Genomic DNA, 22,472 nt, shown 5'->3' with positions numbered 1-22,472 from the left:
ACTGACTAGGGGACAGAACACCTACAGGGTGACCGAGGAGGCGGTGAAGAAGTCATCTGAGGTTTTGAGACTTTGTCCTCAGGGTCGAGGACTTTACTAAGGGGGGTGGGGTATTGTAGCAGGTTCAGGTTCACCAGTGGGGGGGGGTATAAGTGTTCGTTGTATGTAGTTGGGGGAGATGTTTTTCAGTTCTGGCAGGGGGTACACTGTTGCCGAGTCAATAGTTAGGCGGGTCAGGTCTATGGAGAGAGAGACGACCTGTGAGTCGGGTTTAATGGCGATTGGTACGGCGTGGCTGAGGCCAACAACAGCCGAGAATAAAGCAACGCTCAGTTGTAAGTTTCAAAGTGTTTTTTTTTAAATAGCGGTGAACGCTACTGTATCATATATTATTACTAATAATTGTTACAAGACAGACATTCTTTCTTTGAAAGGGAATAATAATAATAATTACAACAGTGTTATTTATTCAGTAAGAGTCAAATGACCAAATATTAAGTATGTAAAACAAACTGAATTGTAACATTTTACAAAGGTCCATGGAAAAAAATAACAATACATAAAAACACATTATCACGAATTTCTTCCAGTTGCTCGGAGGACATCCTACCACAACCCTTCTTTTAACAGAACGGGGGCGTATTTCCTAAATCTTTATTTAAAATAGTTACCCTTGATTATACTTTCATGATGCTAACTTCTTGAAAATTAAATAACTGGAATCGAATGGCTCCACATGGTGCAAGAAACAGTCTGGGATCCCCCCAAAAACCTGGGTCTGACAGTGTTGTAATTAGACTTTGCGGGGTCTACTGAACTCTCCTGGTTTGGTGTTCATGTAGTCATTCTGGAGCTCTTCCTCATGCTTCAACTTCCTCTGTGGAGGATTAAGAGAAGGCTCAAAATGTCGTAATTTTGACCTGTAGATGGAAATCAACTTTTGCGCCACATTCAGAAGCCACGGTAACTCAATGTACACTTCTGTTTTGATTATTGACTTTAAATTAAAATTACATTTCACAGCCTTTGTGTGAAAGTCACATTCAGCCAACACATGTTGTCAGCCCTAGTGTTATAAAATCAAAGAATAAATCATTGAATCTCACCTAAGAAAATATTATCAATCCCATTGATAAAAACATTAACATTATGCTGGTATGATGGATTAAAGCTTTGAAACAAACGTTTTAGTAAAATACAAATTGTAAGCCCAAGGGCCCAGTGGATGCACAAGTCGCCTGCAGGACAAGCTTATCTATATGTAAATAGGTCTGTCAGCTGGCCAGATAACCAGATATTTAAGAGGCCAGTCATTCAGTCAACCCATTGGGCAGCCAGGCAATTCAACCAACCAACCAACCAACCAACCAACCAAGCAGCCACCCATAAATACTTACCCATAGATTAAAAGCAATGCAGGTTATAGATAGGCTGTAAATCATCAGGACTCCACATGCAACTAACAGTAGCACGGTTGACAGAGAACCCTCTGGCGAGCTCTGAGTGGGTAGGTGACCACTGTCTGGTGAATCTACAGGAGTACAAAATTCAGTCTTATCACTAAATGAATAAATTGTGTATTGTGTATGGTCTGGGTAGATTGTGGAACTGAATTGCCCTTCTGGGGTAAATAAAGTTGACTGAATCTGAATTAAATCATAAAATTACAACTGTGTGTGCATAGGGGGGGCGAACCTTCCACAACCACCACTTCAGTGGTCTGACATTCCTCTTTGTGTGGAGGAGGAAAGAGATTCTCAATGTTGCACTGATACTGTCCGCCTCCATTGGCTCTGACTTGAAAATTGTTGGAATAGTGTCCACTGTTGAACCAAACCTCTCCATCAAAAACAGAGTGCTCCTTCTAGATAGATAGATAGATAGATAGATAGATAGATAGATAGATACCATGTTAAAACTCGATTTTCCTCGGTCTCATTGTCTGCCCAATTTAATACTGATTTTCAAGCCGCTTGGCACATCAACTCGTATTCCTAATACCAGGGATGGGCAACTTTGATGAGAGAGAGGGCCACAAAATTTTTATCTTCACTTAACCAGAGGGTCAGATTAGGATTGTGCACGTCCACGGGTGGGATACTGTAACCCCACCACCCAATTAACCAATTATAGCTAATAATTTAATGAAAAGAATAAAATATATACTGGTAATAAAAGATTATTATGCCAGCATTTCTATTTAATGAGCTTAACACAGAAAAACGTCCACATTCCTGAGTGATATACCAGTGCAGATATTACCAGATATTTCAGTGCAGTGGGGTCTCAGAAATCGTCATTCAATAATGGTGCAAAAGTTAATATTCACACTAAGTGCAAAACTAATATTCATGTTTGTAGTGCATTTTTACTCTGCCCTCCCTTTCCATGACGTTTCAAATAAACATGCATTTAGCTCACAATGGTAAATGGCTGCATTTTATACAGCACTTTTCTAGTCTACCAACCACTCAAAGTGCTTTTTTTTTTTTTACAATGTATGCCTCACATGTAAAAGGTCATCGATGATGGTGGCTCTGGCACCTCCCGGTGTACATGTTGTAACAGTCAGAGTCCGGTCAATATGAATATGGTAGTGCTGCAATGCCAAAAAGCGCCACAGGGCGGCTCCTCCTTTTGTTTTGTTGTGACGCACTGGAGTAGAGCCGTTCTCAGTGCTGCTTCGACCGACGTCCACAAGAACGAACTCTACACTACATATTTGTCTTTGTGCGTGGTATTGTAGTGGCGACTCGAGCTGAAATCAGGCTTCATGGCTGATTTTGTTTCCAGGCACACTAAACACATAGGTTTGCCTTTGAATTATGTGAAAATATATTCTGTTTCCCATCTTGCCAGGAAGACACGGTTTTCTAGGTCGTTTTTTTTTGCCGCTCATGTATCCTCGTCGCTTGGCAACAGGCCTCTTGTGTTTCGAGGGAGCGCCCTCTATCAGTGGACAGTATAATTGCAATTGGGATCCGGTTTATCCATCCATCCATCCATCCATTATCCAAACCAAACCGCTTATCCTGCTCTCAGGGTCGCGGGGATGCTGGAGCCCATCCCAGCAGTCATAGCGCGGCAGGCAGGGAGACACCCTGGACAGGCCGCCAGGTCATCACATGATCCGGTTCAAATGTGGTCAAATGGCCCGCTTGCTTCCAATGCCCGTGAAACCAACAATTTATATTTGAAAATTGACCCGCGGGCCGTACTGAGTGAGGACAGGGGCCGAATGCGGCCCGCCAGTTGCCCATACTAAAAACGGGAAGGATGTATCCAGCTGAGCCGGCTAACTTCCGGTTTAAGCCGCTCCTTTACCAATCATTGTGTACGGAAAAATGCTCAATTGTAAGGAGTGCCGCACACAGACCGTCTAGCGCACACGCTAGAGTTTAAGGTTATCATCAAAAAGAAAAAAAGACGGTGGTTGCAAGTATTTAATTACCTTTGCGAGACGAACATGAAGTATGTTGTGTGAATACTTTCTATGCCATCACTCAGACGAGTGGAACAGCGAACTCCAGTGGTAACAAACGACACCAGCTGACCAACACACACACCGCAGCCTTAAGAACTTAAACCAACCCTGAGGTAAAGCAAATAACTCTTAAAAAAATAAAAACTTAAATAATTGTACTGATTTAAAATGATATTTTTCTGTTTTAAAAAAAGGTCCATCATTATGTCCGTGAATGTTCTCATTATGCTTAAATGACGTGAACGGCAGTCAGTCCCATCTCAGAACGGCATCTATAACGGCATCTATAGTAACACAGTCTATTAAGCAGAAATTACACTGTTGAATTTCATGATTAAACAGTCAGAATCGAATAGTAGTGAACGACTAAAAAAAGGAAAAATTAAAATGTAATGGACGGTGACTGTGGCACGGAACTTGATGGTGAGTGAGTGATTCGTGCAGCCTGAGACCTTCAGCTCTGGGCTGGGAGAGTGAGTACTGAGTTAAAAAAAAGCGCCAAAGTGGCTGCTTTTTTCACAGGGCTAGGTTAATACAGTAATTAACTTGATGCATTTCCACAAATACAGTTAATATAAGAGTTGCACAATCGTGACACGTTGTCTCGCCTTGTCTTCGCAGTTAGCATAGCTAGTGGTAGGAGCGAGTAAGTGAGCAAGTTTAATGGGGACGAGTTGTCACTACCGACTTAGTAAAAAGAGTCGTTCGTTTCAAACGATTCGTTCATGACTTGCTCATCACTAAAGCAGTTTAACCTGGAAGTTAAGTACATGTAACAGGAGTATTATCTTGCAATAAATGAATTTATCAAGACTGAAGAATTTGGAAAATTGATAGCTTACCAGATGGAGAAAGCAAGATATGGTGTATATTTTCAGGAGCCTGTCATAGGATAATATCACTTACTTATTATGAGAGGTTTGAAACAATCTGTGCCCAGTGATGAGTGGAGCCACATGTTGTTTGAAATACCGTATGTCAACATGTAGCTACAGCACTATAAGACAGTCAGATATATCTACAGCACTGTATGACAGTCAGGGCCGGTTCTGCGGGGGTAGCAACGGGAGCAACCGCACCGGGCCCAGGTCTGGAGGGGGGCCCAGAAAAAAAAAACCTTTCTGCGCTGATTCTGCTGTAAGTGCAGTAATTGTTAATTGTGTGTCTCAGCAGTGCAAAGAGGCCCTTTATGTTGCTCTCCAGGCAGTTTCCCTATTGGCTGATAACGATTTATTTTCAAAAATGTATCAAAAGTTGTGTCGTCATCCCCCTCCCCCATGAGTTAGTATAGCCTATGGTGAAGACGTGAAATTCGGTTCTACTAACCAAAAAATGTCTGGAAACAAATCTGGTTGTAAGAAAAGAAAATTACAGAAACCTAAGGTAGAAATACAAAAAAAGAGGCAGAAAACGCAAAGAAGGTATACGGTGCTTGGCTTAACGTTCGGGTAGCAGAACACTTGGAGGATACTGTGGATAGCAATGAAGCTAGCACATCCACCACGTGTGCTAACTTAGCAGCAGAGAATACCGGAGCGCACTGTGGCGCTTGTGCTAGCACCTCCACCGCTATCGAGAATGCAAATGACCACCGAGAATCTGTCGAGGAAGAGGGAAGTCACGAAAGTGATGGGGAGCGTGAGTTTGACTTATTTGATCCTGCACAGTGGCCAGACAGAATGCATGATGATGACATCAGAACAGACGTAGTCAGAAATAAACCACTGCAGGTGACCGATTTTGGATTTCCCTAAAACGGATGGCCGTTGTTTCACACCAGCTAATTACACCAGGACAGTCGGTGCCCTAAAAGTACCTCGGTCATGGTTAGTCTACTCAAAGTCTGCCAATGCCGTCTTCTGTTTCTGTTGTAAGTTGTTTGGAACTGACAAAGGGATCTTCACTACTGGTTTTTCAAACTGGGTCAAGTTATCAACGAGACTGACTGAACACGAGAATTATCGTTCTCATCTTGAGAATTTTTGAAAGTGGAAAACTCTGGAATTCGCTTTGGCTACTGGTACAACAATTGACAGCCACCAGCAAGCAGAGCTTCTCAGTGAGAGACAACGGTGGCATGAAGTGCTTAGCAGAATATTGGATTGCATCATGTTTCTTGCATTACAAAATCTTGCATTTAGAGGAAGTGTCGATCACCTTCACCAAGAAATCAACGGCAATTTTCTTAAATTTGTGGAATTTTTGGCCAAATATGATGCGCCATTAGCATGACATCTCAGTCATTCCAAGACTACCCACTACCTCAGCAAAAACATTCAAAATGAGTTCATTGGACTCCTAGCTGAGGCAGTGTTGGAAAAAATCGTGCAGAAGGTCAAAACAGCTGGATATTACAGCATCATGATGGACTGCACACCAGATGTGTCACAAAAAACAACTCTCTCTCGTTTTGCGATATGTTACAACAGACCAGAAGGTAGAGGTGCATGAGAGCTTTTTTGAATTCATTGCTGTGAAAAGCACAATGGGTGAAGCACTTGCAGATACATTGCTGGAAAGGCTGGCTAAATATGGCATTAACATTGATGATTGCAGGGGAAAATGTTTCGATAACGGGGCCAACATGAGGGGTGTGCACAGGGGAGTACAAGCAAGGGGGAAGCAGGTTAACAAGCGGGCTTTCTTTGTGCCCTGTTGCCCTCACAACTTGAATCTGGCCATTGAACATGCAGCCGAGTCCTCGAACGAGGCCAATAATTTTTTTGGAGTGCTAAATCGGCTATATAAATTATTCGGAAAATCAACGAAACGTTGGGGGATTCTTGAAAAACATGTTCGCATCACACTGAAACCTCTCTCAGAGACCAGATGGAGTGCTCGCGCTGATGCGACAAGAACGGTAATTGAGCAGCTACCCCAGGTCGTAGATGCACTCAAAGCCGTCAGTGAAGATAGCTCCTGTGATTCCGAGACCACCTCTAAAGTCACAAGTCTCGTACAGGCAATTGAAACATTTGACTTTTTGGTCAGCTTAGTTGTTTGGCACAAAGTGCTGAATACAGTCAATCAGGCCAGTGTCGTCCTGCAGTCATGACATTTGAGCATCGGTGATGCAGTAAGAGTTGTCACAGCTGTAAAAGAAGAGATGGAAAAATGTCGACGGAACGGTTTCCAAGATGCTGTTGAAAAAGCAAAAGAACTTGCAGAGAATATTAACGTTCCACCGGCTTTCCCTGAACATTGTACGTGATGCCGAAAACGACTTCCCGGTGAAATGTCAGTCGATGAGCCTTTGACGGGAGGAAAAGTTTAGAGTGAGCTTTTTCAACTGCTTGATCGACACAGCGATAACTGAAACAGAAGAGCGTTTTTCATATTTGAGTCAGTGCAATCGTCTTTTCCACGTTTTGGAGGACATTAAAAATGTTAACCTGACTGACAACCACAGAGAGGCCTGTGAAGAGTTCGCGGAGTTTGTGGGGGGGATTGATGGTGGAGAACTGGACAGTGAATTTGGATTTTTGTCATGTCTGCTCCCAACTGATGTAAAAAAAAAACCTCTGAAGTGCTGGATTTTTTAGTTGAGAGAGACATGAAAACGGCATTTCCGAACACTACTGCCGCTTGCCAGGTGTTTCTTACAATTCCATTCTCAGTCGCAAGTGCAGAGTGCTCTTTCAGCAAATTGAAATTGATCAGGACATATTTGAGATCAGCGATGTCCCAAGAAAGACTGTGCATTGGCTGTGTTGTCCATCGAGAACCGTGTGGCAAGACAGGTGGATTACAATGACACAATTCCAACATTTGCAGCGGTCAAGACACGACGCGTAAAGTTTTAAGGTAAGATAATGAGGAGGACTTTACAATAGCCCGCTGTGGCATGGTTGCTTGTAATTGTGTCCTGTGGTTGGTATTATTTTGAATTGGTTGTTTCTTCTGGTAGCCTGTGCTCACCCCACACACAGCTGTGTGGTGTATGTGTGCGTGCGTAGGCCTAGGCTTTATGGGTGTTGGTGGTTGTCCTGGTCGTGCATGTCTGTGGTTTTTTTTTTGGGGGGGGGGGGGCAGTGAGCAATGGTTGCTCCCCGGCCCAGAATAGCATAGGACCGGCCCTGAAGACAGTCAGATATAAAAAACAGAGTTCTGGAAATACCTGATAGTACAGAGAGACTGATGTTTACCTTGAAATTGCTCATTTGAATTTCCTGACTTTTGTGGCCTTAACACACACACACACACACACACACACACACATATATAAAATCCAGTAAGTCAAGTAAATTCTTTATGAGACATTACAAGCCTGTTTCATACGTTAAGCAATCATCAGCTGTCAATAAAGCTACACGAGAAAGAACATATCACTTACTACCTCATCATGCACATCACGCGCACAACGTCCAATGGGGAAGCGAGAGGTGCGACATTCAAAAAATCAAAAACTAGTGATCGCTAACGGTCCAATGGGGGGTGGGGGGGTGGTATTTGTCTATTGGCATGATTTATCTATAATTACAAAATAGGTGGATTATTTTGCTCCATATTTGTTGACCGTTTTCCCTACCATTGAGTGTTTCTTTTAACAAATGATATCTATCTATCTATCTATCTATCTATCTATCTATCTATCTATCTATCTATCTATCTATCTATCTATCTATCTATCTATCTATCTATCTATCTATCTATCTATCTATATAAAGACAACAGGTGATGCAGTGCTTCACCAAAAAAAACAAAAAAACAAAAAACATAACACACAGATCACATAAAACATTAGAATGACTATTGCCCCTGTGAATCAAACAAAAAAGTGTCACTGTTAACAAAAAAGTGTCATGGGTATTGTGCATTACAGCGCCCTCTTCAGGTGACACAGGGGGTTGTTCTGCTTCACTAACCCAATGTAAGTGAATGTAAGTTGAAAAAGTACCTTCCACGTTGTTCATTGGACAGTTATGGTTTATGACGCGTTTTAATGCCCAACCAGAGCAGCGCTTCACCTAGTCTTTCCTCGACCTGAAAATGATTGACATCCGTCTAACCAATCAGGGAACACCAGTTCAGCCTTTCCGATCCTTGACTTGTTCTCCAGTCTTCATCATACCTTTTGGTATTCGAAGTGCGGTGAAAGATAAAATAAGAAAGATAAGAAAAAGAGATTAGCCTAAGATAAATTAGTGGTTACTATAGTAGTTTTTGGTGGTTCTTGTGTATATATATTGTAAATATTATAATAATTAATTAATCTGTTCAGATCTTTATTGGTCAACTTTATTGTTCATCTTTAGATTTGCATTTTTGATCTTAACCTCGTGTAGTAGCCCTGTACTATAGGCTAACATTAGTTGTTCTAACTAGCTTAGCTAGCTAGTAACTAGCCTAGCTAGCTCCTGTCCTGTCTTTCGCAATTTTTGCAAAGAAGAATTATGATGGATGCAAACATCGTGGACTGGATCCTACAGGAATCTTTTCACACTTTCGCCTATGAGGAAAAACTAGGAGACCAAAACCCCCCATCAAGCTGGTGCAGAGTGTGGGCTCAGTAAGTTCAAGTTTTAAGTGTTCTAGGTATGACAAGGTGGAGTGGCTAACGGGGAGTGTGCTAACAAACCGCTTGTATTGCTGGCCTTGCGTGATGTTTAAGTGGCTGCTGCAGGAGATGGGTGTTTTTCAAAGTGGATTTGAGGATCTACGAAATGTTGACAGATCTGTTAAGCTCCATGAAAAATCAAAGGAGCATGTCGGAGCAGCCATGGAATCAAGTCTGTTGGGAAATGTGAGGATGGTTGCTCGCAAAGCACAATGACACCGTCCGGACAAACTTGGGTCGTCAGGAGCAGAATTTAGGGGGCATGATGACAGTGAAAAGTCCGATAATACAGGAAGTTACAGGGAGACGGCAGAAGTGTTTTCCCGCTATGATGATGTTCTGGTTGCTCAGTTGAAATCGTCCACTGTGTTTTCTGGGATGTCTAAGGCCCAATTTATACTCCAAATGTCGGCTAGCAGACAGATGTCTCTCGACAATTTTGACGTCATGAGAGACACTTTTTGTGTCTCTCAGGGCTGTCGTGCACACGACATATTTTCTTGGAGCATAAATTGGGCTTTAAGACCATACAAAATGATCTGATTGAAGCCATTGCTGCTACCGTTCAGGAGATAAAAAGTGAGATTGCTGCTGCGCCTTTTTTTCTTTTTTTCTTTCTTTCTTTTTTTTTTGTTGCTTCACCAAAAATTTTGGTCAGCAGCCGCCACTGATATCTTACAGATCCTCTCTCTTCTCTCTCTCTCTCTCTCTCTCTCTCTCTCTCTCTCTCTCTCTCTCTCTCTCTCTCTCTCTCTCTCTCTCTCTCTCTCTCTCTCTCTCTCTCTCTCTCAATTCAATTCAATTCAATTCAATATGTGCTTTATTGGCATGACATACGTTTGTGTACATATTGCCAAAGCATGTAAAACAACAACAACACAACACAACATGATTATAATAACAGCAACAACAACAATGATTATGATATTAAACAACAACAGTAGCAATGCGTGCCGTCACCCACTGTCTCTCAGGTTGTGGCAAGATAATATAAATCTTGCTGCAATGCTCGCCGCTGGCCCCCCTCCCAGGACCACCCGCAGTTTACCTGCGTCATCCATTTCCTGGTACTCTGGAGTCACATGCCAGTTACTTAACAAAAGCCGGGTGCTGTTTTTCAAATTTGTCACATTTAAGGAGGAAGTGCACCTCTGTCTCCACCTCATCTGTCATGCACTGACCACATGTTCGTTGCTCTTTTGGCAACCACGTCTTTTTGTGTCTCCCCTTTTTCAATGGCGAGACTGTGGTCACTGAGCCTGTATTTGGTGAGGATCTGTCGCTGCTTCCTGTCTCTGATAGTTAAGAGGTATTCTTCCAAATCATAGTTTGTTTTTAGGGCCCGATAGACTTCTAGTTTGTTTTGAGTTTTGATTTCAGCGTTCCAATGTTTCAGATAATTGTTCTTGCTTTGTTTTATAGCCTGATTTATCGTAATCTTTGTTTGGAATGCAGTGCTCTCTCTCTCTCTCTCTCTCTCACTCACTCACTCACTCACTCACTCACTCACTCACTCACTCTCACTCACTCACTCACTCACTCACTCACTCACTCACTCACTCACTCACTCACTCACTCACTCACTCACTCACTCACTCACTCACTCACACACACACACACACACGCACGCGCGCGCGTCCAACCTTATTTAGCTCCACAGTGTAGATGAGACTGTTGTTGAGAAAGAGATGGTACTTCTGTTCTGTGTAGTTGGTATCGCGGGAGGGACAGGGGATAGATGCTTTGCTGCTGGAGTTAGACACTAGCCGATCGGACGTAACTGAGGATGGGAGGGTAGAGAGACAAATAGACAGAAAAGGAAGGAAGACAGCAAGCAGAGAGATAGACAGATCAACAGACAGAGTCCACAAGATACAGACAGCGTGACAGACAGAGGTTAGCCCAGCAGGTACTATCAACAAAACACAAGGCAGTACCTGGTATGAATACTGCTCTTTCTGGGTTAACTGTTAAAAGTTTGCTAATGATTCATTCAAATTAAACTAATCCAAAAGTATAAATATCGCCCCTCCTGCTGAAAACCTGCCATCCCACAACAATGTTTGTTCCTTATAAAGACATCCAAATAACTGCATATTTGTGACTGTGTGTGTGTGTGTGTGTGTGTGTGTGTGCGTGCGTGCGTGTGCATACATGTGTCTGTGTGTGTTGGCACTCAAAAGCTTACATAAATGTGTGTACAATATTGTCACTTTTTCTACCAACAATGCACCTCACCACTTAGTCCATGATGTCCTGAATGGTGAGTTGCACTGTGGGTTGAACAAGAGCGTTGATCTCTGTGTTAAAATAGATCTAGCCCAGGTTTAGTCAGGGGGGAACAATATCTTCCACACTCATTCTGTGTGTACAACAAGCCTTTGCATGTAATTGTTGTCCCTTAATCAAGGTGTTGATGGAAAATATGAATATAATGTAGGTCAGGTGTATTTTAAGCATGGCCATTCACCTGCAGTTTGGCTGGTCGGTAACAAAACTTCATTTATGCCCAATGGGATAGTAGCTCATTAAAGAAGTATATCATTAAGAATAAATATCTTAAGAAATGATAATAATAAAATCAGATGGAGCAGCGTGGTGGCTTAGTGGTTAGCAAGAGGGACCCTTGGTTCAATCCCAGCCTGTCGGTGTGGAGTTTGCATGTTTTCTTGTTGTTGGCATGGTGTTCACCCCCAGGGGAGTCGCTCATAGCAAGAGATATCATTTGATCAGCTGTTCAGATTCCCCCTAATCCACCTTTATTTCTTTTTTCTTTTTTTGCACACGTCAATCAAGAACAGCCGTCCTCACATGGTCTTTTTGAGGCATTAACTCTATTGGTTGTACGTTAACACACACACATCTAAGAGCAAATATGGGCGATTTATCCCATGCACTTCTTGCAAGAACAAATTTAAGGCAATGTTCTTGAATGAGACCCACTGTGTTTCTCCTCGACTTCATACAATTATTCCTTCCTCATGCTTGCAAATTGGAAGCTACATTTATTTTAAAAGGTGTCTTCAATTTTCATGTGGAACGGTTGAATTTTTTTGCCTTGTGAAAAACGGATGAATTTGTTCACTAAAGCCACACAGAACTTCCCACAAAGCCGGAAATGGTCTCCTAACCATTCCCAGAGCTAAAGCAAAACATGGTAAAGAACCATTTAGTTGTTATGCTACACATAGCTGAAACAAATCTAAAGGAGATATAAACTTGCCCCGAATCTGACCACATTAAACACTAGGCTAAAAAATAAGAATTGTTTCAACACAGTGAGATCGTTTGCAAATTTTACCACACCACTTATGTCTCCCTGCTACTATGGTGGCTGCAGCTGCCCTTGAGAAATATGATGTTTTATGAAGAGGGTTCATTATGGAGGACACCGGATCCCTATCTTTACTGATATCTCATCGCTTTTTGTTTAAAATCTTTTTCCCCCCGCTTCCGCTTCCGGTGTGGGAAGATGACAGCGCAAATTCGAGTTTGCAGCGGCCTCACCCAGTACCGTCAATGCAGTGTCTTTGTCCACGTCTGCGTCTATGTTTTTCTTTGTTTGATGGCTGGGGGAGCTGGCGCTGGATCGGCTGGGAGAGCTTGGTCTGCTGTGTCCTGTGGACTCAGGGACCACGGCCCAGCCTGGAGCTGTACTCAATGAGGTAACACGGAGCCGAGGGCGGTCTGACAGGAAGCGGTGGGCAGATCGGCAGTTCCGATAACACCGAGGGTGGTCTGGCGGCAACCTCGCCTCGCCTTGGCTGTGTTTTAGTGTCCTCGTGTGGAGTGCGGGGAGGTGTGTTGAAGGTGTCTGGCTGGCGGAGCTGGCACTGAATCAGCTGAGGGAGCTTGGTCTGCTGCGTCCTGTGGGCCCAAGGACCACGGCCCTGCCTGGAGCTGCGCCCGAAGAGGAAACACCGAGGGTGGTCTGACAGAACACGGAAGCGGGGCAGGCTAAGCTAACTGCTAGCCCATGCAGACCGGCAGTTCCGACAGTCGTCCTGGCTGGCGTTCGTTCTCCTGGACAGTGATTTATTATTTTTAAAAAATGTTTAGTTTAGATAAGCATTCATTCGGAAGCCTGGAGGCCTTCCATGTAAAATGTCTCCAGAGGATCCTCGGCATTACTTGGGAGGACAGAGTGCCACACACAGAGGTGTTGGAGCGGGCAGGCAGCTGCAGCGTGGAGTCTACCCTAAAACACCATCAACTCAGGTGGCTTGGGCATGTTATCCGCATGCCCAGCGAACGACTCCCACAAAAAGTCCTCTACGGCCAACTACGCCTTGGCCAATGCACTGCTGGTGGGCAGAAGAAGCGGTTCAAAGACCAAATGAAGACCACACTAAAAAGATGTCAGATCAACCCCTCTTCTTTGGAGGAACTTGCTTTCTGCCGCACAACCTGGCACTCTCACATCTCAGAGGGAGTGAAGTACATGGAAAACCAGCGCACACAACACCGTGTAGCAAAGCGTGCGAAGAGGCATGCTCGCAAAGCTACCACTACCCCCTCCAGCACCACTTTTACATGCCCGGTCTGCAACCGCAACTGTGCATCCAGGATCGGACTATTCAGCCACCAAAGGACCCACAAATAGAAGAAGATGGTCATCATCGGGCACGATGGACAACCAGCAAGCAAGCAAGTGTGTGTGTGTGTGTGTGTGTGTGTGTGTGTGTGTGTGTGTGTGTGTGTGTGTGTGTGTGTGTGTGTGTGTGTGTGTGTGTGTGTGTGTGTGAATTAATTGTAAAGCGCATTGAGTGGTTGTTGCAGCTAGAAAAGTGCTATATAAAATGCAACTTGATTGATTGATTGATATGTGTGTTAGTTTGGATATATGTGCTCTTGTAGCTCTTGGATGTGTGTTTGTGTGTTTGTGTTGCACTGCTGTGGGCTGGGGGAAACAATGTTTCATTTCATTTCATGAGCGCAAGTGCATGCAATGAAATAACAAAAGTGTTTCTGATCCTGATTTCTGATCCTATACCGTTACCACAAATTCTGCTTTGCTTGTAGCATCGCAAAGGTGAGATTTAGGCTGGCTTGGCGATGCTACTTTGTTTAGCTATTTTGAGCTGAATACACGTGTGGCTCTTGAGGCTGTTTCACATAAGTCATTCTTTAGATGTCCTTTGACAACCCAGAAGGGGTCATGGTAACACTTTATAATAACGACACACTATGAAGCCAGAGTTAAGTATTAGTAACTACTGAATTCATCATCTATAAAGCATTGTTCCTACATTAATACACATGAGTAAGTAATTCATAAACACAATTGGCGTTGATGAATTTTTATTCAGCCATGTTTACACTTGACAGAAATTTATTTTTATATGAGATTGCAGAGGTTTATTTTCATTTTACAGTACAGCTGTACGGTTAAATGTTTTCTGGAGTCTTACAGGAAATTGCACTGAGAGTTTGCTTGCAATAACTATTTATATGTTCTCTATCACTTTGTGTTATGTCTGTTTCCTTTTCGGTTGAGAAGATAACTGAAACTTGTGAGTCTCAAGGTACTTCTGACCTGTCAGTCTCATTTGTAAATTATCTTTAAGGCATAGATAGTCTTCACTTTAGATGAGGTCATACAAAATACTTAACTAACAACTAGTAACTACCTAAATGAATCATGAATTGCAGTATTAACAAGGGTTTATAAAACTGCTATTAACATAACATCTAACAAAACATCTATGTATTAACATATTAATAACTGGTTTGTAATTGATAAAATACTTACTTTAGAAATGGTGAGTCCATCATTTACAAAATATGAAAATACAATTATTAAACACATTATAGATGAACTTATTCATCAAGAATAAAACGTTTATAACTGTTTATGAATTACTCGTGTAATAATGTAGGAACAATGCTTTATAGATGATGAATTCAGTAGTCATTAATACTTAGTGTGCAGTTATTTTAAAGTGTTACCGAGGTCATAGATTATTAAATTCATCCTAGTATTTAATAAATTCATCCCGCGTGACAGGCGGGGATACTCACCACTATACTGTAACGATCACGGATGAATAGGCTCGGTAGCCCTTGGCTAACAGGTCAGACCCTTTAGTCGACTGGTTAACGTTGTCGCCCGTGGTGCGGAAACCACGGGTTCGCATCCGCTGCATTCTCGCCCCCCCCCCCCAATTTGCTACATTGGTGTCCTATACTAACGTTAGCCAAGGGCTAGCGAGTCTATTTATCCGTGCACGTTACACATTACCCCCCTCCTTCGGGAAACGCTTCCGATGGCCTCACGGTCCTTGGCACTTCCACCTGATACGTTACATATTCACTGGTTCAACTCTCCCTTAGAATAAAACGTCTCCCTGAACACGATAGCCCCGTATCAAACTACCACTGATGCTGAAGGTTTCAGAGAGATTAGTTTTTGCTCAGTTATGCGATACTGATATTGAGAGATTTCAGGTTTTAGATCCTTCCACAGCATCGGACTGCACGTCTTAAATGTACTAATTATCCTTTCTTGAGAGCATAACCAGAATGTGTTCAGTTTTAACCCCTTTAGACTTTGGGGAAACTTTGGCTTTCGACACAACCAGTTTTCTGTCAGATCCTTAGGGACCCAAACCACCTCACGAGGTGGTTAATTAATCTTTTGTTAACTGGTAGTCCAGCCATCTAATCAGGGATATTTTTTTTTAGACTTGGCACACAAGTTCTGACAGATGACGCTGTATTACTGTATTATTCTCATAATGGAGAGTAATGACATTGCATCAGGTACTGACACTAATTCCTGTTTCGTTTTATGACTCGGAAAGTGACTTGCAAAATCAAATAATGGAGACCGAACAGTTATTTCTCCGTCGACCCCTCTTTTTCAGCGTTTCTTGAAAAATAACAGATTGAATTATAATCTGAATTATAGCAGATGGGGAGGCTTGTTAACGATAATGGAAACCCATCTCCACAGCAGAGTCCAGTGACTTTTAATTTGTTACTCTCCTTTTTATTAACCTCTGGATGCTACAGAGCCAATTAAAAGTACTCGATCGGTCTACTGATGAATGTCTTTGGTAGGTGTGTAATAAGCATGTTAATGTACACATGGCCTGATCTGTGTAGAATTCCGATACTGTTTTACGAAAGTTTTTGTGAGCTTACCTTTGCATTTTTGTTTATCCTCGGACTGCGCACCACCCAAACAGAAAATCACCATCCACAGAGTCCCTGCTCGCATCCATCCAGCCATCGTCTCGTCCAATTGATCAGTTATGACTGATTATAAATGTTGATTATAACCAACAATGATTATAGGTCAGTTATGGGGTGAAATTTTTCCAGCCTTGCACCTGTTATCTGGAGCGGAGATTTTCTCACTATTCCGAATATTAATAGACCCTGAAGCAGAGGCTAATAATAATGGCTGGCTAGTGGCAAAGATTTATTACTTTCACTCTGGCTGATAAACAGAGAAAAAAAAATATGAAAGAAAAGCTGAAGAGAATTATCTGAGCCGATGACAGAGAGAGCAACTGCGACGACTGAGAGGCAGAGTAGGAGCATTTCCTTTTATAGGAGTTTGCTACAAATCACAAATATGTGTACTCAAACACACCACCCACTTTCATCTACGTCACCACATGCACATGGATGGGCACAAACACATAGGCATATTCACAAACAAACCATGAACGCATAAGTACACTTACACACTAGTCTTTTCTGCAACATTAAGACAAATACATGCACCTACACGTGCGCGTGCTCATCGCTCAATCTTCCTGTCTTCTTGCACACATTTTCCATTTTTCCAGCCTCATGACCAAACACGCATGCACGCACACGCACACACATGCACACACACACAATCACGCACACACCACCCGCACACACACAAACAAACTGGGAAATTGCTTTAAAACCACAACAGCAATTCACCACAACTGCATCTGAACACCGAGATGAAACAGTACATTTCAATAAATTCAGTTTCCCTGCATTAACAATAATGAGTGATAGAATTATTTCAAAACCCTGTGTATATGTGTGGCTTTTTTTTGTTGGTGATTTTGCGTTTAATTGTATGTGTGTCATTTGGTGCTAAAGATAGCACTTCCTGATGAATTTACGCCGTTCAAAGTGCTCGGCAAATAGATTGATGCTACAATCCTGGAGTCGTATTTGCATATATATATATATATATATATATATATATATATATATATATATGTGTGTGTGTATACCCTTTTGATAGCCTCTATCACTGGCATATTATAATATGTCAATAGCTAACCCATCAATATCCAAACCAAAAATGCTGATTTCAGTGGTTAGTTTCTGGAATGAGTTTCCAGGAAAACTTATACAATAGACCATGTTTTAAATGCGGAATAATGTGGAATCTGCATGCAGAAGAGGGCAGGAAGCAGCAAGTTTGAAGAGGAAGTGAAGTTCTTTTGACTTGCAAGCACATTTTGCAAAACAAGGTCAGAAAAAAAACATACCTAAAAATAAGACGACATCACAGGGAAAAAGCCAACTATAGCCATGTTTTATTTGCAGGCTCTGATACATCCACACTGGCGAATCTGTTACAATTTGTATGGATCACTGCAACTTGAATTGTTTAGACACCACTGCGTTTATCACAGTGCCCATAAATCATTGTCAGTGAATTAAAACTGACCATCTTGAGAACTGTAGCTTCAATATTTGTTCTCTTTTGTATTTTGTTCTAAGCTGAGCATATTTTGAAGTCTAACCTCTTTCCTGACGTACCACCAACATCAGGTTAGATGGTATTTTGAAAATCCCAGCACAACTTGTCTGATTTCACAAATCCCTGATGTTATTTTCTTTTTATCTATTTCAGTAGATAAAAAGAAAAGAAAAAAAGTGTGTTATGTTTGAAACTGCAGCATGGGTTAGGGTGGGATGAGGGATGGAGGTGTGGGGGGTGGGTTAAAAGAGGTAAATGTGAAAACGTCTCACTTACAATGCATATGATAACTATGCCCAATTTAAAAAAAAACATGAATAAAAAAAAGCTGTTGAACACCTTTTAATTATTGTGTCTGTAAGAATGTCCTAATAAACTAAATCGAAGAGAAGAACCATGTGGCTGAGGCGTGTGTTCCTATTCATGTCTGCTTGGTCCAACGATGATTCCCTTTGTTCCGTTTTAAATGTTTATTTTAACTGTAGACATGACACAGAACAATGAATTGCATCCAAGTAATGAATTGTATCCACATATCACCAAATGAAATATACTTCCCAACGCAGCCTAATCAACATGGTCAGAAAACCGTTAAATTCCCATCTTCCACTCAATATTTCTAAATACACTCAAGGGCACGCTAGTGATTAAAGTGGGCCGGAGCTACCCGGATCCCGACACCGGCACTTCCCCTCCTCCTCCCCCAAGTCAACCGGAGCTGAGATCCGGCACTCTGTAGACAGGAGTAATTTCAACCTTTTTGTCACAGTAAAATTTAAAACAAAAAACATGATGCAGCCAATTCACAAGCATTACAAAATAAATCGCAAATAAAGTCGTTCTTCTATTTTTATACTACTTTACTTTTTCTAAAAGTTTGAACGATATCGCGTCCTCACGTGACCCGCATCTGCCTGTTGTCTAGCTTCACCAGACTTGACATCAAAAGAGACTGGCTTCACACTCACGGATCAGGGTCAGTTCACCACACCAGGCAGACAAGACTCGAGAGAGCGTCAACCTGCTACCTGCACTATTATCTTGGATTGGGGGGCATAAAGAGTGAGTATCTTCAGTGTATTTCCAATAGTATTTCCAATAGTTTTGTCTAGCTCTGCTGTGGTTTTCATTCAAGCAACTAACGTTAGCGAATGTTAGCTAGCTAGCTAACTAGCTATCTTCCACCCGGTAATGTTGCTAGCTAGTCACTGACGTTGCTGGCTTGTTGTTTGAATGCTGCTAGGCAAGCTAACTATCGGTAGCGTCCAGTAACGTTACCGGTAGCTAGCTAGTTATGTTTGTCCAACCTTAGCTCTGGCCATGCAATATTTTCATTCAAATAACTAACTAGCTAGCAAACGTTAGCTACCGGTAGCTATTATTAGCTAACAATGCTAACGTCGGGACTACTGGACCAGTGGTTAGCTAGCCTAACGTTAGCTACCTAGCACTTTTGCCCACCTCTCTAATACAGAGATCCCCCACTTACCAAATCCCACTTTAACCCCTGACGCTAACATAGTCAAATTAGTCTCCCATTCTTAAAACGACAGGCACCATTAGGCCTACACACCACCACAATAGGAATATAATGAAACTATAAATATACATAGAGTGTAACTCATAAACATCAACACTAAATATTCAAATTACTAAATATTACTAAATATGAACTATAAGGAGACATTTGGTTCCTACCTTACCAGCCCTTAATTGTTCTGATAATGCTAGAGCTTAGAACAATTACCACATCTATATAAAAATCCACCATTACAAAAATGAACACCATTTAGACTGTTGGTCAGGTCCAGACCTTGAAGTAGTTGCTCGTTCAGGGATTTGCCCTGATAGGATGCTGCACAATGAAACACAACTCTGTTTCTGTTTCACTGGGTGGCACACTGCATGGTGTGGTATAAACCACACTTTCTCTTCCTCGTGTGTGACTTCTTTATTGTACAATTGCGCTGAATAGCCCTTTTGAATAAGAATTTCCACTGTAAGTTATGTGCTCGCTGTTCAGCAATCTTGCGATTATTCGGCATGTTGACCATTTTGTTTTTTAGGGGTAAACATATGGTGTAGTGGCCATCAACTAATTTTGCTGATTCTATGACCATGTCCATGAACTGATGGTCTTCTCTAAACATCTCTACTTCATCATGTTTTCCTCCCTCAGGGAAATCCATCTTGAAGAACTGTTGAAGCCACAAGTTCTCTAGACAGACCACTGAGATACGGTTTGCCGTTGTCTTAAACGGTTTTCTCATATTTTTATGACTGCAGCTTTTCCTTAAGGGCCCATTCAGGGTCCAACCTAGTTTGGTTCTTACAGCGTATGGTCCATTATCGACACTGCTCACCACCTCCCATGGCTCTATAGCTTTGGGTACATTTGCTCCAACAAGCAGGGCCGCTGCTAGCCATTTGGGTATCCTAGGCGTAATTGCTTTGTGGTGTCCCCCCCCAACCGTGTGGTGGTGCACAAACTACCAGCCCCACCCCCACCCCCACAAACCCCTCCAGGGGAAAAAAAACCACATCACATATTTGTATAAATATTTGTATTGGTAAGAAAATATGGCAGAGAAATATTTTAAAGTGCAATCTTATTCAATAAATACAAACAAAGAAATATATGTAATTATCAATGTTGCAACTGTGGTTAAAACTAAATAAATATAAATAAATACAAATAAGAACAACAGAACTTTTCAAGTATTCACACAAAGCAGAAGAAAAGTTACACAACTTCACAAACACTGCAAAAGACAGTATATATTGCACTACAGAACAGGCATCTCCCGCAGTTGCAGGAAGCTCTTCACAAACGTTGCAAAGTCAGTATATATTGCTCTATAGAACAGTTAAAATAACAACAACAACACACACATACACACTCACACACAAGTGCAACCTTCTTCATTAACATAAACCAAATAATTATATTTTCATTATCAATGTTGCTACTGTTGATAAAATTAAATTAATATAGTAAATACAAATAAGGAAACAGAACTATACAATTAGTCACAAAAAACAGACGTTACAAAGCTTCAAAAATCACTGCAAAAGACAGTAGGCCTATATATTGCACTACAGAACAGGCATTTTCAGCTGTTGCAGGAAGCTCTACAGACCCACACGTCTGTATTTCCTGGCTGCAAAATCGTTAATCAAGTCATCATATGACAGCTTCTGAGCAAGTTCTACATTCATGCTGATGACAACAAGATTGCTTAGACATTCCTGTCCCATTGAGGAACGCAGGTATGTTTTAATGAGCTTAGGTTTTGAAAAACTTTGCTCAGCAGAGGCAACTGTAACTGGGAGGGTTAATACAATGTGTAGAGCAATCCAGAGACTTGGATAGACCTCTTGAAGTTGGTTGTCATGAAGAAATGTGAGCATCTCCAGGGCAGTTGTCTGTGGTGAGAGTTGTGAAAGGTTCATGATTTCCTGCACCATCTCGGATCCATCAATATCAGCCGTCCCCTTCGCAGTCAGTGTCTTCTGCGCTTCAATGCAATATTTTTGTAAGTCCTCCTTGGACATTCCTTGAACTTTGCTGAAATCAAGCAGCATTCCGAATCTGGCTCAGTGTCTCAAACCTCTCTTGCAGTGACGTCAAAGCAGAGTCTATAAGACTATTAAAAAATGTTACCTCAAGCCTTTTGACAGCATCACTGAAGGGCTTGTCTGAAGCCTCGTATGCAAACTGTTTTTTGGTGTTCCTGAGCCTCTTCTCCTTCGGCTCTGGTTCAAAGTTCAGGGCCTCACAAAGGTCCTTGGCAGTTGACAGAGCCTCAGCAAACCCAGTGTCTGTATTTGGAGAGGGAGGTTTTGGCACTCTCAATGAGCCTGACGGCAATGTCTATCTACATTGTACTAGACTGAAGCAGCTTGTTCACCTGGTTTGCGATGGTGAGAATTTCACACCATACAACAGAGCAAATCAAAAATCTGAATGAAGCCACTTCTTCTGCAAGGGCTCGAGCCTCTACTTTAGCAACTTGATCACTCACAGCTTGCCTTGCCTCCATGAGAGCTTCTCTGATTTCTTTGATTTGGTTCCTGACAGCTGTAACACTCTGAAGTCTGCTTTCCCATCTCACAGATTTCAGCGTCAGACTAACATGCTTGGTCAAGCTGTCCCATTGTTGTGTGGCTCCTGAAAAGAAAGTGAAGAGCTTCTGCACATAGCCAAAATAGCCAATAGCATCCTTGGATGAATTGGCGGCATCAGCTATTAACAGATTCATTGTATGTGCTCCCCAAGGAACAAACAATGCTCTTGAATTTAGCTGTAGCAGTCGGGCCTGGACACCTTTCTTCTTTCCTTTCATATTGGCTCCATTGTCATAGGCCTGTCCTCTACAATTTTCAAAAGGAATGTCGAGTGTTGTGTCTGGTTGGGTGGTGTTATGCCCGAGTCTGACTTGTATGGTTGAGCAATAGCAGTTACTGTGCCTTTGAGATGGGTGGGGGGCAGTGTGATTTATGGCAAGGTGAAAAGTGTCGTGAGTTGATGTTGGTGAAGTAAAAGTCATAAACGTGGCTCCCGGTGTGGTCATTGACTGAACACAATATTTGGCGAACGAGGATGGCTGGCATCGTTCTATCGCCACCTTTCCTACCCGTTTCCGGTGACCCAGCTGTTCATGGGACCGATGGATATCGTTGTTTGATGATTATTTACTGGCTCTGGGGCATTCGGATTTAGCAGC

General features: G+C 42.1%; 1 protein-coding gene across 1 annotated transcript; it reads right to left on the bottom strand.

Moving 5' to 3' along the window:
• Window positions 1–378: 378 nt before the first annotated feature.
• LOC130121142 (T-cell-specific surface glycoprotein CD28-like) lies at window positions 379–16,527 on the bottom strand. The gene is made up of 5 exons (XM_056289994.1): window positions 16,188–16,527; window positions 10,685–10,821; window positions 1,696–1,864; window positions 1,398–1,531; window positions 379–877 (listed from the first exon to the last, which is right to left on the bottom strand). The coding sequence occupies exons 1-5, from the start codon at window positions 16,273–16,275 to the stop codon at window positions 794–796; spliced, it is 612 nt and encodes a 203-aa protein (XP_056145969.1). The 5' UTR covers window positions 16,276–16,527; the 3' UTR covers window positions 379–793.
• Between the last annotated feature and the right edge of the window lie 5,945 nt (window positions 16,528–22,472).

The sequence above is a fragment of the Lampris incognitus genome, chromosome 11 (assembly GCF_029633865.1).
Source record: "Lampris incognitus isolate fLamInc1 chromosome 11, fLamInc1.hap2, whole genome shotgun sequence".
NCBI lineage: Eukaryota > Metazoa > Chordata > Actinopteri > Lampriformes > Lampridae > Lampris > Lampris incognitus.
Note: the sequence above shows the minus strand (reverse complement) of the source record. Positions and strands in the feature narration are given on the sequence as shown.